Source organism: Tachypleus tridentatus, chromosome 13 (genome assembly GCF_004210375.1).
Source record: "Tachypleus tridentatus isolate NWPU-2018 chromosome 13, ASM421037v1, whole genome shotgun sequence".
NCBI lineage: Eukaryota > Metazoa > Arthropoda > Merostomata > Xiphosura > Limulidae > Tachypleus > Tachypleus tridentatus.
In genome coordinates this window covers 33,485,863-33,500,780 of record NC_134837.1, presented here as the reverse complement: position 1 = coordinate 33,500,780, position 14,918 = coordinate 33,485,863, and the positions used below count along the sequence as shown (strand labels likewise).

General features: G+C 35.1%; 1 protein-coding gene across 11 annotated transcripts in view; it reads right to left on the bottom strand.

The window, feature by feature from the left end:
* LOC143237166 (sodium channel protein para-like) overlaps window positions 1-14,918 on the bottom strand; it is a 232,121-nt gene that overhangs the window by 74,780 nt on the left and 142,423 nt on the right. For all 11 annotated transcript variants that reach the window (XM_076476122.1, XM_076476124.1, XM_076476120.1 and 8 more), the window contains 3 exons: window positions 7,017-7,222; window positions 6,187-6,315; window positions 4,405-4,496 (listed from right to left, as the gene is read on the bottom strand). In XM_076476122.1, the coding sequence (XP_076332237.1) occupies window positions 4,405-4,496; window positions 6,187-6,315; window positions 7,017-7,222 (427 nt within the window). The remainder of the gene's footprint in view (window positions 1-4,404; window positions 4,497-6,186; window positions 6,316-7,016; window positions 7,223-14,918) is intronic.

The window sequence follows — 14,918 nt, the reverse complement described above, 5'->3', positions numbered from 1 at the left end:
CAACTACCATCGCTTTGTATTGAATTTGAAATTGGCGGAGAATATAAAATGGCTGAGAGTGAGTCTTCCCTCTTAATCACGACACGAAAGAACGAAGGGAACACAGTATTGTGCCATTAACTGTTATACACAGAATTTAACATGGAGTCGAAAGCGGAGAGTGTTATATTCCACAAGTAAATGAAACTATTTTTTAAAAATATGCATGTCTGTTTGTAGTAAAGCACAAAGCTACACAAAGGGTTATCTGTACTTTTCCCACAGATATAGAATCCTGATTTATAGCATTTAAGTCCAAAAACATATATATCGCTGTAACACTGGGAAACTTTTTAAAAATATATATACAGTATATTAAGCTATAGTGGGCAACATTGATGTGGACATGGTAGTGAAATCGATCTGGCGTGGATGTTTACATTTAGTTTCAAAGTATATAAGTGAGTACGTTTTAGATGACATACACAATCCAATATAATAATTTGATTTAGTGCTGATAATAATAAGTTCTTTTAAAAAGTTGAAATTATCTACGGCATTCTAATATCGTTTGCTGGTCAGTCATGATATATAAACACGCCGCCAAAATATACACCGTTTACAGATAAAAGTTCTGTATGCATGCACTTTTGATCCTATCACTGAGTGTCAAGGTAGAAGTTTATTAAATATACCACTTCAGTCAGTGGATGAGAGGAAATTTGGGTTAATATGTATGGCTCAAGACAACTCATAGCCTGGTCAGTGACATTATGGTTTATTCGGGAAAAAAATAAAACATAGGCTTGATACTGTGAATAGACTCATCCTCAGAATTACACAAGAGATTAAATTTTTGCAGGTGGCACCTTGAGTTGTCAGTGTTGTTGTAATAAATAATTTGTATTTATATGCAAAAACGGCTCGTTTGGGTTGAGAAAATATTTTACATAGAAGAGCGAACAACGTTTCGACCTTCTTCGGTCATCGTCAGGTTCACAAAGAAAGAGGTAACTGACCGGAAGCTTACCACATGTTTGAAAGGGGTTGTGTAACTGAGTGTCGGAATGTAGAGGGCGGTATTAGATGTTTGAATATATAATTTTATTTATTTATCATATTAATATAGGTATAAAGGCGTTCCTTTATATTGGTTTATTTTGGGTTTAAGTTGTTGTATAAGTAAGGCTTCTTTAATTTTGCGTTTGTTTATGTTTGTTTCTTTATTTAGTATTTGAGTGTTTTCTATGGTTATGTTGTGTTTATTTGACTTGCAGTGTTCGAAAACGTGTGAAGGTGACTTTTTATGTTCTTTGAATCTGGTTTCCATTTTTCTACTTGTTTCTCCAATATAGAAACACGCCTTTATACCTATATTAATATGATAAAATAAATAAAATTATATATTCAAACATCTAATACCGCCCTCTACATTCCGACACTCAGTTACACAACCCCTTTCAAACATGTGGTAAGCTTCTGGTCAGTTACCTCTTTCTTTGTGAACCTGACGATGACCGAAGAAGGTCGAAACGTTGTTCGCTCTTCTATGTAAAATATTTTCTCAACCCAAACGAGCCGTTTTTGCATATAAATTTCTCAACAAGTGGGTTTCTCGACATCACTGATAAATAATTTGTATTGTTTGTTTTTGAATTTCGCACAAAACTACTCGAGGGCTATCTGTGCTAGCCGTCCCTAGTTTAGTAGTGTAAGACTAGAGGGAAGGCAGCTAGTCATCACCACCCACCGCCAACTCTTGGGCTACTCTTTTACCAACGAATAGTGGGATTGACCGTCACTTTATAACGCCCCACGGCTGAAAGGGCGAGCATGTTTGGTGCGACCGGGATGCGAACCCGCGACCCTCAGATTACGAGTCGCACGCCTTAACACGCTTGGCCATGCCGGGCCAAAATTTGTATTTGGTACAAGTGGCGCAAAATAGTTTATTTGCATGAACTAAAAAATACCACAAAACAAAACAGATAATGTAATCATGAGCGTCCACAGGGGAGGGGGCAAAAGGAGAAGTTGCTTGTTTTTTCATATAATTATGAATTGTACGTTTAACGGTGAAAATTGTTGATTGCGTTGTAGATAAATAAGTTCCTGCAGTGTCCTTGAAACTAATTCATTATAATTTACTGTACATAGTTGGAAAATTTAAGCCTGTGCCTTGGTATTTCTCTACTTAATCATGTTTGTAATATTTGTGAAATTATTCTGTGACATATGTTACATATATGGCTCTTTTCTGAAAAAAAAAATCGTATTGAGGGAAGATTAGATTTATATTTTAATATTTTGATTTGCTAGTATAAATGCTGGTAGACAATTGTAAGTTTGTACAAGTTGCATAAGAAGTATTATGCACTGTATTGAAGTGTTTATGATGGGAAACCGTAGTGGTCACGAAAATTTGGGTATGTACATGGTAGAGAAAGACGTACAGTTACATACAGGAAATATTGAACATATATTATGGTGTGCAGATGAGACAATACCAGACTAATGAAATGGTAATGAAAAGTGACAGATCTCATTTGTTTTTATATTATACGTTACTTGAGCTTTTACCATAAATGTAATATATTTAAAACTTGCAACTTTATTTGCACATGGAAGTTTACATAATTTGTCATATTTTTCCGATGTCAGCATGGGTTAAATTTATCAGACAAAATGTAAACATTCTTTTTGTGCTTTAAACTAGACATGTCTTGCACGACGCGGCTAATACATGATATTTGTTTGATAAATTGTTTAGGTATAGTATTCATAATGAAACCTAACTAAATGTACAGCAACTAAGTTTAATCAAAATATGATTTTCATGTATAATAAAATGTTTTGCATAATTAAGTAACCTGACTTTGTTACATTCAAAGGTGAATCTCACCATGGTGAATGATATTCAGTCTTTATAGCAGAGTAGCAACTGTTCTAATGAGGGAAATGTTAGCATTTCATAAAAAAAAAAAAAATGGCCTGGCATGGCCTAGCGCGTAAGGCGTGCGACTCGTAATCCGAGGGTCGCAGGTTCGCGATGACTAGCTGCCTTCCCTATAGTCTTACACTGCTAAATTAGGGACGGCTAGCAAAGATAGCCCTCGAGTAGCTTTGTGCGAAATTCCAAAACAAACAAACAAAATCATCTAAAAATATTATGTTCTGATTACAGATTAATAATATTAGTGAAATATTTTAAACTGGTTTCACCAAGAGGATAAATTTGTAGTACCATGAGGAATTATTTATTTATTTTTTTCTTTACAATAACAGAATGGTTATGTAAATGAGTTTAGCTGCAATAGAAGTTAAATGGTTGTAACAAAGTTTTTCTTACACTTTGAGCCTTTAATTATAAGATCTTACAGAGACTATTTGGAGGAAAGGGGTTCAGGTCCATGAAGATCAAGTCGTCGGTGGTTTGGTTTGTTATGAACTTCGCGCAAAGCTACACGAGGGCTATACGCACTAGCCGTCCCTGAGTTATCAGTGAAAGACTAGAGGGAAGATAGACACCACCATCCACTGTCTTGAGCTTTTACCAACGAATAGTGGGATTGACTGTTATATTATAACTTCCCCACGATTGAAAGGGTAAGTCGAGGATTCAGACCCAGAGACTGCGAGTCGAGCACCCTACCCATTTGGCCATGCCAAGCCTAGTACTAGGTGAAGGGAGGGAAGGAAAACGAGCATTCCATAGTAATTAGGTAAAACGAGGAAGAAAACATATTTTAATCTTAAGCTTTCTTCTCTCTGGGCTAAAGTTCAATACATCCTTGATATGACATGTCAAACATGTATATTTTATTAACGATACTTGCACTAATTTCTAAGTTAAAATCGGGTTTAGATCTTTTTGGTTTAATAAATTTATCAAGATCAAATAATGAAATTATCCAAACGCCTGGTTTAAAAGGAAAACGACCGTAAGTTGTGAAATGAGATCGCTTTGCCATTGTTAGTTCGATTGGCGGGCTTTTAAAGTTCAACACATAGTTACAGTAGCCACTTGCGTATACTGGAAATCACGTGGCTTCCAGTCTAATGTTATTTATATCTACGGAAAGATTCACCTTGGACCTCTTCCTCCTTGTAGAAATTATAGATAGTTTCATTTGGTTGTTGTTTAATCATGTGATCTGGAGGATCAGGTACACCTAGCCCTCTATCTCACTCATTGGCTATTGATTTTTGATTCTTGAGTGTTGAATGAAGCCCCATTAATTTTTCACTAGAATACAGTCATATTTTTATTTATTTTGTATCGTCTATTCCAAATAACGCAGACCCCAAAAACATAAAAATATTATGTTAAATAAGAACAAGCTAAGCTATTATTTATTCAGACTTTGAATACTAAAATTTAATTTAAAGGTTAAGTTAGAGAAACAGATATGGAAAGGAAAGTACCTGGAATAATAGCTACTGTTTTTAAGGCTCTAAGCACACGGAACGTTCTGAGAGCACTGAGGTTTCCTAGTTCAACACCCATTGTCAAATACCTGTTGAGATTTGGAGGAAATATCGTTAACTTGTATAATCTAACTCTAAGACGAAACAAAGCAAGTACTTCTCTGTTGGACCCGGCATGGCCAATCGTGTTAAGGCGTGCGACTCGTAAACTGAGGGGCGCGGGTTCGCATCCCCGTCGCGTTAAACATGCTCGCCCTTTCAGCGGTGAGAGCGTTATAATGTTACGGTCAATTCCACTATTCGTTGGTAAAAGAGTAGCCCAAGAGTTGGCGGTGGGCGGTGATGACTAGCTGCCTTCCCTCTTGTCTTGCACTACTAAATTGGGAACGGCTAGCACAGATAGCCCTCGAGTAGCTTTGTGCGAAATTTAAAAATAAACAAACAATTTCTCTGTAGATAACGTCGTTATAAAATCACCACGCGAATTCAGTTCCCATGCAGGAAATTTTACTGTTATTTTGCTTAATTTTATAATGTTTGAAGAGCAATTTTAAATTATTAATTGGGTGAAAAAGATTAAATAGTGTACTGTTATGAATGAGTGAATATTATTAAAACACGAAAGTTATAAAATAAAACAGAATGCCCACGGTTTTGTAAATTTCGTTCTAAATCCGAATACTACAAAAATTCCAGATAAAAATAAACCCTTGGTTTTGGTCAAACAATTATAAGGTTGCATAAGCTGATAACGATGCTGTATTGTTTGTTTGTTTTTGAATTTCACGCAAAGCTACTCGAGGGCTATTTGCGCTAGCCGTCGCTAATTTAGCAGTGTAAGACTAGAGGGAAGGCAGCTAGTCATCACCATCCACCGCCAACTCTTGGGCTACTCTTTTACCAACGAATAGTGGGATTGACCGTAACATTATAATGCTCCCACGGCTGAAAGGGCGAGCATGTTTGGCGCGACGGGGATGGGAACCCGCGACCCTCAGATTACGAGTCAAACGCCTTAGCCCACCTAACCATGCCGAGTCCTGCTGTATTGAAGTATTATTTTTTGAAATAACAAAATAAAGGATTTATAATGTAAATAACAATTTATAAATGAACAATCATATGCTTTCAAAATTCAAGAAATCTTGAATAAATTTGTAATGTATGACTCAATAATTAATTTGAAACGGTTCGGAGTTATTACTAAATAAATATTTCACGTGTATTAATACGAAATTTCGTTTTCTTTGTGGGAAATACATTACGTATTGAAATATGACAATTCGCAAGCAATATTTAAAAAAAAAAACAAGAATGATAAATCACGTCTTTGGAAATCATCAGTTCTCCTTCCTTGAGGATATTTTATGATACAATTCTGAATATGTTTTTGACTGCGAATATTATTTATTCGGATACTTTTTTTTTCTAATTCGAGTAGTTTGATTAATAAGTTGCTGAACAAATACTCAGATATGAGATAAAATAAAACAAGCAAAATGCGCATTCGCCATCACAAAACAATAAGTTAAAAAGTTATATAAATACGAATATAATTTACATGAATACAAAATAAAATAATACATAAGTGAAGACAAGAAGATAACTGTTATAAAATTATTGTTTGTTTTATACTACTACAGTTAACTTTAAAAACACCAAAAACAGATTCGCAGGTTATAAAGCAGTTGAAACGAGTGTAAATTATACTGATGTTCTATTAAACAAGTTTATGAACAACAACAACAAAACAAGCAACACTTATAATCGAGCACTTACGCTAATGTTATCACGATAAAATCCAACCAGTTCCAGGGATCTCGGAGATATGTAAAACTTTCAAGTATAAAACCACGAGCAATTACCTTAACAACTGATTCAATGGTATAGATTGTGGTGAAGATGATTCTAGATAGGAAAAATAAAACTCATATTTTCTCTCTTGATATCTGTTTATGAGAATAGATATAAGTACGTTTTTTTTTTCTCCAAGGAACATGTAAATCGGAGAAAATCTTTCTTGATTTAAGTAATATTTATAACGAATAAAGATAACTTATTAAAATTCATTTTCTTATATTGCAACGACTTTATATCGACTGTTTTAAATTTTACTTTGCACACCGGAAACGTTATTTATTTTTATATATTTTAAGTTACAGCACAGTAAAACATCTGTCTGTATAGAACATGTTCTCACTGTGATATTTTGGACTTGCATCACATATTCTAACGATTCTTAGGAATAGCACTTTCTACTGTTGACACAGGAAATAACGATATTTGTTTTTCAACAAAACTCTTAATAATTCCTGATTATTGTTCTTTAGACTCTTTAAGTATTATTTATATTAAATACAGAAAATAAAAAAATGTTAAGGTATGAAATTATGACTGAGTTACATTTTTGTTTGGATAAATTATTTAATTTTACATTTATATGCATTTTAGATCTCCTGGCCAGACATCAGCAAGACTTATTTTGTTTTGATGACGTTTCAGAGTACAAACAACGACAAAGGTTTGACGAAGCACTTTATAAAATAAAGCTATTTTAAGTAATTAGAAAACTATTGGAAAGAAATAATAATAATAATGGTGACACTTACTCGGACTGCTCTATTTTTTCGTTAGAGGGCAGGGTCATGAGAACACAGTTAACGAGGATGGTGACAATGACCATAAAGCTAAAAAGAGGATGGACGAGCACATAGATGGCAACACGACGGATGGGATTGAAAGGACTTAGAATCCATAGGGCGTTGGTACTACTGAACCGGAAGATATCTTTACCTTTACTGATAACTACAAATGTCTGTAAAAGTAGAACAAAGAAATCATTGTAAAAGAAACATATTTTCTTTCTTACTAAAAATGCAAACAAATAAAAGTTAACACTAGAAAGGTATTTTGTAGATGTCTTACCTTTTTTGTCAAGAGAGATAACCAAAATTTCTAAATTGTAACGTATAGTTCCTGTCTTTTTGTTGTTGTCGTTAGTTAGAAATAAACCTGTTTCCATTTATTGCTTGACGAACAATTTTAAAAGTAAATAATAGACGTAAACTTCTTGTAAATTTGTAAAATTCCCTGTTTTCTCTAAATTTCTCTTTATTGGGAGCTCAACACATGGAAAATGTATGTAATGTTCATCAAACAACGGTGTTAAAAGCAATCGCATCTCTAAATGTAATAGCTTTCTAAATTTTGAAATAATAATGACACTAATTTTAATGAAATATCGCAAAATATCGTGTTTAAAAAGAAAGATAGTACATGAGTAATATTAGATGAATATCTCATTACGTGGTCAAGAAATCTTATAAAAAAACTGTCAAAACTTTCTATAGAAGGAAATACTAAGAGTGAGAATATAATAGTAAGTTATAAATAATATTAATAATAAACTGCTGGGTACTTTGAGAACTTTATATTTAAGCCCAGAGCACTGCTTATCGTTTTTACTACAGGTCTGGCATGGCCTGGTGATTAGGGGTGTTTGACTCGCTATCTGTGGGTCTCAGGCTCGGATCCCCAACCCACCAAACACGCTCACCCTGACGGCGTTATAATGTTACAATAAATATCGCTATTCGTAGGTAAAAGAGCAGCCCAAGAGTTTGCGGTGGGTAATGTTCACTAGCTGCCTTCCTCTAGTCTATTACATTCATTTCAGCTTGAACCTGTCAAAAATTTGTAATTATTAAGGTGAGCATCTTGCACAAAAAACAAAACAAAATATGTTGCCATTGGCGTCTGTTTGGTTTCAACGCCATGCTCCATTTGCGCATCACACCGTGCCGCACCCAAACAACAAATACGTCAGCGTTATTAGGGCACGCTTGTATTCTTCCACGTTTTCATTACATAAATGACATCGTGTTTACCTGCGTTAGTTTGATATTAAATATTAACGTAAATGAAAAAACTCCAGGCAGCAAGAACATTAACTCACTGTGATGTAAGTGGCCGTACAAATACCGTGCACATACTTTAAATTAAAATAATTCATAAAAACAAAAAGTTATATGTCTCTTAGCTTTACGGTCGTGGCATGGCCAGGTGGTTATGGCGCTTGATTTACAATCTGAGGTTCGCAGGTTTGATTCACCGTCCCACCAAACATGCTCGCCCTTTCAGCCGGCATGGCCAGGTGGTTAAGGAACTCGACTCGTAATCTGAGGGTCGCAGGCTCGAATCCCTATCACACCAAACATGCTCGCCCTTTCAGCCGTGGGGCGTTATAATGTTACTGTCAATTAGTCTATTCGTTTGTGAAAAGAGTAGCTCAAGAATTGGCGGTGGGTGGTGATGACTAGTCCCCCTCCCTCTAGTCTTACGCTGTTAATTTAGGGACGACTAGTACAGATAACACTCGTGTAGCTTTCCGCGAAATTAAAAACAACAAAGAAACCCACTATTTTTGGGTAAAAGAGTAGCCTACGAGTAGGCAGTGTGCGTGTGTGTTTGTTTTTCTTATAGCAAAGCCACATTGGGCTATCTGCTGAGTCCACAGAGGGGAAACGAACCCCTAATTTTAGCGTTGTAAATCTCCAGACTTACCGCTGTACCAGCGGAAGACGAGTTGGCACTGGATGGTGATGACTACCTACCTTTCCAGTAGTCTTTCACTGATAAATTAAGTATGGTTGGCGCAGATAACCCTCATGTATCTTTGCGCGAAATTCAAACCATTTTTTTAGACATTCATGCCAAAATAAAAACGAATGTAGACTTATGAAGCTAACCTATTGGCAACATTTTTTTTTAGCTCCACAAGTAACAAGTAAACTTGACGAGTAAGTACAGGGCCCTGATACACCTTTCATTTCAAATAACACAGTGGAAGATTTACATCTAGCTGGTTGGCTATAATTGTTACATTCAGAAAGAGTACAAAGTGTGCGTATAAGCAAAACATACACAACACTAACCTTCCTGTTTTTATTCACATAACAAACTGTCTCTAAGTGGATATTATCGTCTCAGCTTGGCTGAGAGTTCGGAATAAATCTTGCAGATACTAATTTATAAACAATGAGTTAGAGTCGAGTTAGATGCACAGGATAATTAATTATAAATTTCAATACATATTGTATCACAGTAAGAGCAAATAAAGAGGTCCGAGGGTCAGAGAATCAGGTTCCAAGTGCACTTGGCTTGACGTAATTGGAATACCGTTGCCTAAAACAATGCACTGTGTCTTTTGGACCCTCGGATGCGCTATAAGAGTGAAAGTCCAATACCATTCTTCACTTAGACGATTCCTACAACAGCTGATTGGTTACTTAATACATTTAGACCTCACAGTTGGGCTAAAGATTATTTCTAACCAACCTGTCTGAGTTTAAGTGCATAATTCAAAATTATATATTAAACGTGTTTTTATATTTATTTATTTGTTGTTTTTTTTAATTTAGCGCAAAGCTACAAAAAGGCTATCTGCGCTAGCCGTTTCTAATTTAGCAGTGTAAGACTAGAGGGAAGGCAGCTAGTCATCACCACCCACCGCCAACTCTTGGGCTACTCTTTTACTAACGAACAGTGGAATTGACCGTCACATTATAACGCACCCACGGCTGAAAAGGCAAGCATGTTTGGTGCGATGGGGATTCGAACTCGCGACCCTCGGATTACTGGTCGAGTTCCTTAACCCACCTGGCCATGCCGGGCCTATATATATTTATAAGTGAAGAAAATATATGGTTCGGGGTTCATCCCACTTCTCGATGGCTCAGCAGAACATCGAGGGCCTAAAAGGTTACAAATCGGACTTCGATATACGCTGTGTTCACACCACAGATATACTGTCATAATTTACTTAACGTTACTAGCTGTTGTCCAAAATCGTACTGTAGTTACAAAAATGAGAGGTTCTTTCGCTTCGTTTAGCTTCCTACGCGAAAGGGAAATCGTGAAGCAAGGAACCATAATTTTTTATACAACAGGCCTCTTTGGCAGCGACTTGTAAAAATCTGTGTGACCATAAAGGTCACTATGAATGACCACTTTGTCAAGGCACTTCTGTTTTATCTACTTTTTTTCCATTTATACATATATTGCATTAATCAATGGTTTAATTTTATTTTAAAGGATAATAATAATAATGAAGTATTTTTAAGTTTATCTTAAACAAGGTTAATACATAGATCTATTTTATGCCATTTATTATTATAAACACATGGGAATAAACAAAAACAACAAAAACAAGAAAAGCGTGACAATAAAGTGGTCATTCACTTTGACGTTTATGATCCCAAATGAAATGAAATTCATTTTACGCATCACAGAAAATTTAAAACGAATATAATATACCCATATATTAGAACACGCTTCTTATCTCGTTCAAATTCACCCGTTACACCAAACATGCTCGCCCTTTCAGCCGTGGGGGCGTTATAATGCGACGGTCAATACCACTTTTCATTTGTAAAAGCGTAGCCTAAAAGTTGGCGGTGAGTGGTGATGACTAGCTGGCTTCCCTCTAGTGTTACACTCCTAAATTAGGGACGGTTAGCGCAGATAGCCCTCGTGTAGTTTTACGTGATATTTCAAAACAAACAAACAAACCTAAATTCATCTCTTATACTCCTCGTATTTTAAGCCTCGTCATACTTATATTGCTTAGATATCTGGAAATGCCATGAGGTAGTGTAAGAAGATGTTTCATGTTGAGAAGCTAGTGTGAACACTTAAAATTGTTCTTTTGGCATTACGATAAATTATGAGAAAATTCTGATATATGTATATATAGCTTTTAACAGTAGTAATTTATTTTTTCTTTTCCAGAAATAACACTTTAAAATGCCAAATATTGAAAAATAATGCTAATATATTTATAAAAGTATCTTATAGCTGCAGTGATCAAGTATACTTAAAGGGCTATTGATTATCATCGTATCTGCATTTTGATCTGTTTTATATACAACAGCACCCTACCGGACAAAAATTAAACTACACCGTTTCTGTTGACCTGTTGATCTGAAATTTGTTGTCAAATTATCAGTTTTTGTTTTCTGCGAATTTCAATGAGATATTACTTGAAGCATAACACTAGTGTTAAAATTATCCAGTTTTCCTTTCTATTAATGTGTTTATTTTACTTATTTGTAAGTTCAAATAATATTTTTTTTTCAGCAAGTGTAATAAATATAGATGGCCTTTCTAAGTAAAAATGATAAATTTTACACTTTAATCAACACTTGCCGATATAATGCAATATCATTAATGATTACTCAAATAATCGCCCGACTTCCCCACTAGGGAGGTGGTTCTGTTTTTTTATTGTTGTTGTTGTTTTTCTGATGAGAGTATATCGCATTAATAGTCATATATACTCGAGAATATCAACTAAAATATTGACATAATTGTGTGGTTAAAAAAAAACAAAAGAGTTTTGCACATGTTCTTGCAACGCCCTCTGCATTAATGAAATTGATATACATTTATGTTATGAGACAGTGGTGGCATGAAAAGTTCATTTATTATTGACGATTTTCCCAGAATATCTCCACCGAATTGTTTAACGGATTAATTTGATGGAGTGGACTGAAATAATCATAAAAAAATAGAGTACGGTTGCTATGTTAATAAAAGCAGCAATATTTTTTTGTTGTTTATGTGTTGATTTGTGTTTACCATCTCCATATTGTTAACACACTTTTTATTGCCTTACTGTAACTTATTTCACATTCATTTTCGTTCTTGAAAAACCTAAATCATTTAATAATGTCTTGTTGTTTAACCAGTTTATTTGAAGAAAATATATCCTACTTGATTTATTGAAAGCCTGGAGTATCTAAATGGTTTATGGTTCACATTCTGTCTACAGAAAGGGCAAAACACTTTGAGATTGTTAATGTGTTACAATAGTAACAGCCAAATCTCACTAGTCAGTGTGGCAAGATTAACTCACGAGTTGGCAGTGAGTGCTGTTGAATAGCCAAGTTCCCTCTAGTATTCCAGTTCAAAATTAGGCACAGCTATCTATCTCTCTGGTAGTTATTTGGATGAGAAAAAATTCTAAAGAAATAATTAATAACCAGGAATGTTCGAAGATTAAACAATCTTCCTTCTCTTTGTTCGAGGTGTTGTTGAATTTAGATCGTATGGATTAACGTTCCTAAATGCCAATTGTGAATTATTGGAAATGGTCAAGGTTGTGACCACAAGGATAAAAAAAATCTGAACAAGGCGTGAAGGATGAAGAGGTGGAGGCAAGGCAAGTCCGGATACGCAGAGGTGGAGGACAAGAAGAAAAGTTGACTCAGACAAACTATCGTAACAAACGGGCCATGTCAGAGATCAATAAATCCAAATACCGAGGTTGGAATCTATAGATCCAATGCCTGAAAATTTTGGTGTGTGGGGAAACTAGAGAAGAGTAGGCTTAGCTACTTGCGATTGGTCCTTGTGTAGCTTTGAGGGAAAAGTCTCAAAACTTCTCTGACGTAGATCAACTTCAATATATACCTCTCCTTTGTCTGCTTAGCCAATCAAAAGATGAAGATCACCATTGCCTTTAAAGAGGTTGTTCTAATTTCACGATGTTAGAGTAATGCTGTCATGATATTCAATTTAAAATATTTCTTTATATGTATAACTCTTCCAGTATTTTTATGATTAATTTGATCTTCGTTAATAAGGAGTATTTTTTATCATTATACAAACCTAAATAATCTAAGTACTTGAAGATTTTTATGTTATTCATTTTAGTCCTGTTTTTGCTTTTCGTTACAGTTATTTTCTTATTCAGAAATTTCATACAATAATTTTGCTCCACACAGTTTAATTTATAGAGGGAAAATAAGCAAACTGGGATTAGTGTAGGGGCTAAATATTAAGCTCACTAATTGTAATTTTTTCAAAGATACTGTACATTTTTTTAAAAAAAAGCGAATTTATGCTGGGGAGAGTTTCATAATTTTTTACTGTAAAGTTGAAAATCTCTAACAATTATAATATGAAAATCACATATGTTCTAAACTAGCCTCCAAATCACACTTAGCTCGTTTGATGTAACCTCAAAAAATAATTCAAATAAAAACGTTCAGGAAAACTGATACAAATTCCTCTTAAAATAGTTTAATTTTTTATAAGTTAACATTAACTCTCTATTAAAGTAAGGAAGAAAAATAAAACAGTTAAAAATGCGTTTCAAAAACACAGCTTAAACAAATTTACAATAATAATATAATAAGGTTTTTATTATTTTATCAATTCCCCTTTGCTGATTTAACTCTGTGTAACATTAAGCGTTAAATGCCTCATTGGGTTAACGATATATTTCTTGATTGTCAATGCTAAACTCCGAGGTTCGATTTCTCTGGTGGACAGAGCGTAAACAGCCCACGATGCAGCTTTGTGCTAAAAAGTCAACATTCATCTTATGAGAACTATGTTTCATGTCCCATGTTGCCCTTAGAAGTACTTATGTCAACTTATAAGAACTATATTTCATGTTGCCCTTGGAACTACCTGTTCCAATGTTTATTATAATTACTTTGAGCGTCATGGTTATGTATTACTAACTCATAGAGCAATTTTTATTGCCACAAGCTTCTTTGATAGACAACAAGTCAGTCTTAGACCACACATACTGTCAATCAAACACTCCGCTGTATGTATATATCGGCTTCTAAGATTGTAAGACAACGTTCAAGCAAACTAAAAGCCCCTAGATGAGCAGTCAGGTGACGCCACAGATATGTCAGAGAAAAGAATGGCATGAACACCACTTCCTTCCCTTATGATTCGTAAAAGCGCCATGGAATTATACGTGCGACCTGATGCTTTATCTTGTAAAGTCACCTTCTCGGTGTTCTGGCCATGCACTGCAGGTCTTTCATCTCGTTGTGTTCTGGCCATGCACTCCAGAATTTTCATCTCGTGGTATTATGGTCATCCGTCTAATCACTTCAATATTAAGAACGGCTAGTGCAGATATCCTTCGTGGTGTAGCTTTGTACAACTTTCAACAAACACACACAATACGCTTCAACTTGTGTTCAATAGTAAATCTTTTGTACAGTTTTCTGTAGTTTGTCTTTTATCTCATGCACTCGAAATTATACTTATTTACAAAGCGAGAGTTTTGTGCACTATCTTGTGTACAGTAAGGATATAAGTATTGTTTGTTTGTTCGTTTTTGAATTTTGCGCAAAGCTATACGAGGGCTATCTGCGCCAACCATCCCTAATTTAGCAGTGTAAGACTAGAGGGAAGGCAGCTAGTCATCACCGCCCACCACTAACTCTTTGGCTACTCTTTTACCAACGAATAGTGGGATTGGCCATCACATATAACGTTCCCACGACTGAAAGGGCGAGCATGTTTGGTGTGACGGGGATTCGAACCTCGGATTACGAGTAGAATGCCTTAACCACCTGACCACGCCGGGCCTGGATTTGAAATGGTAGTAACAATCCTAGATGTACATATTTAACATCCACTTACGGGTGTATTTATCTGCCCTTGTCATTGTTATTCACTAAGCTATAGATAGTAACTTC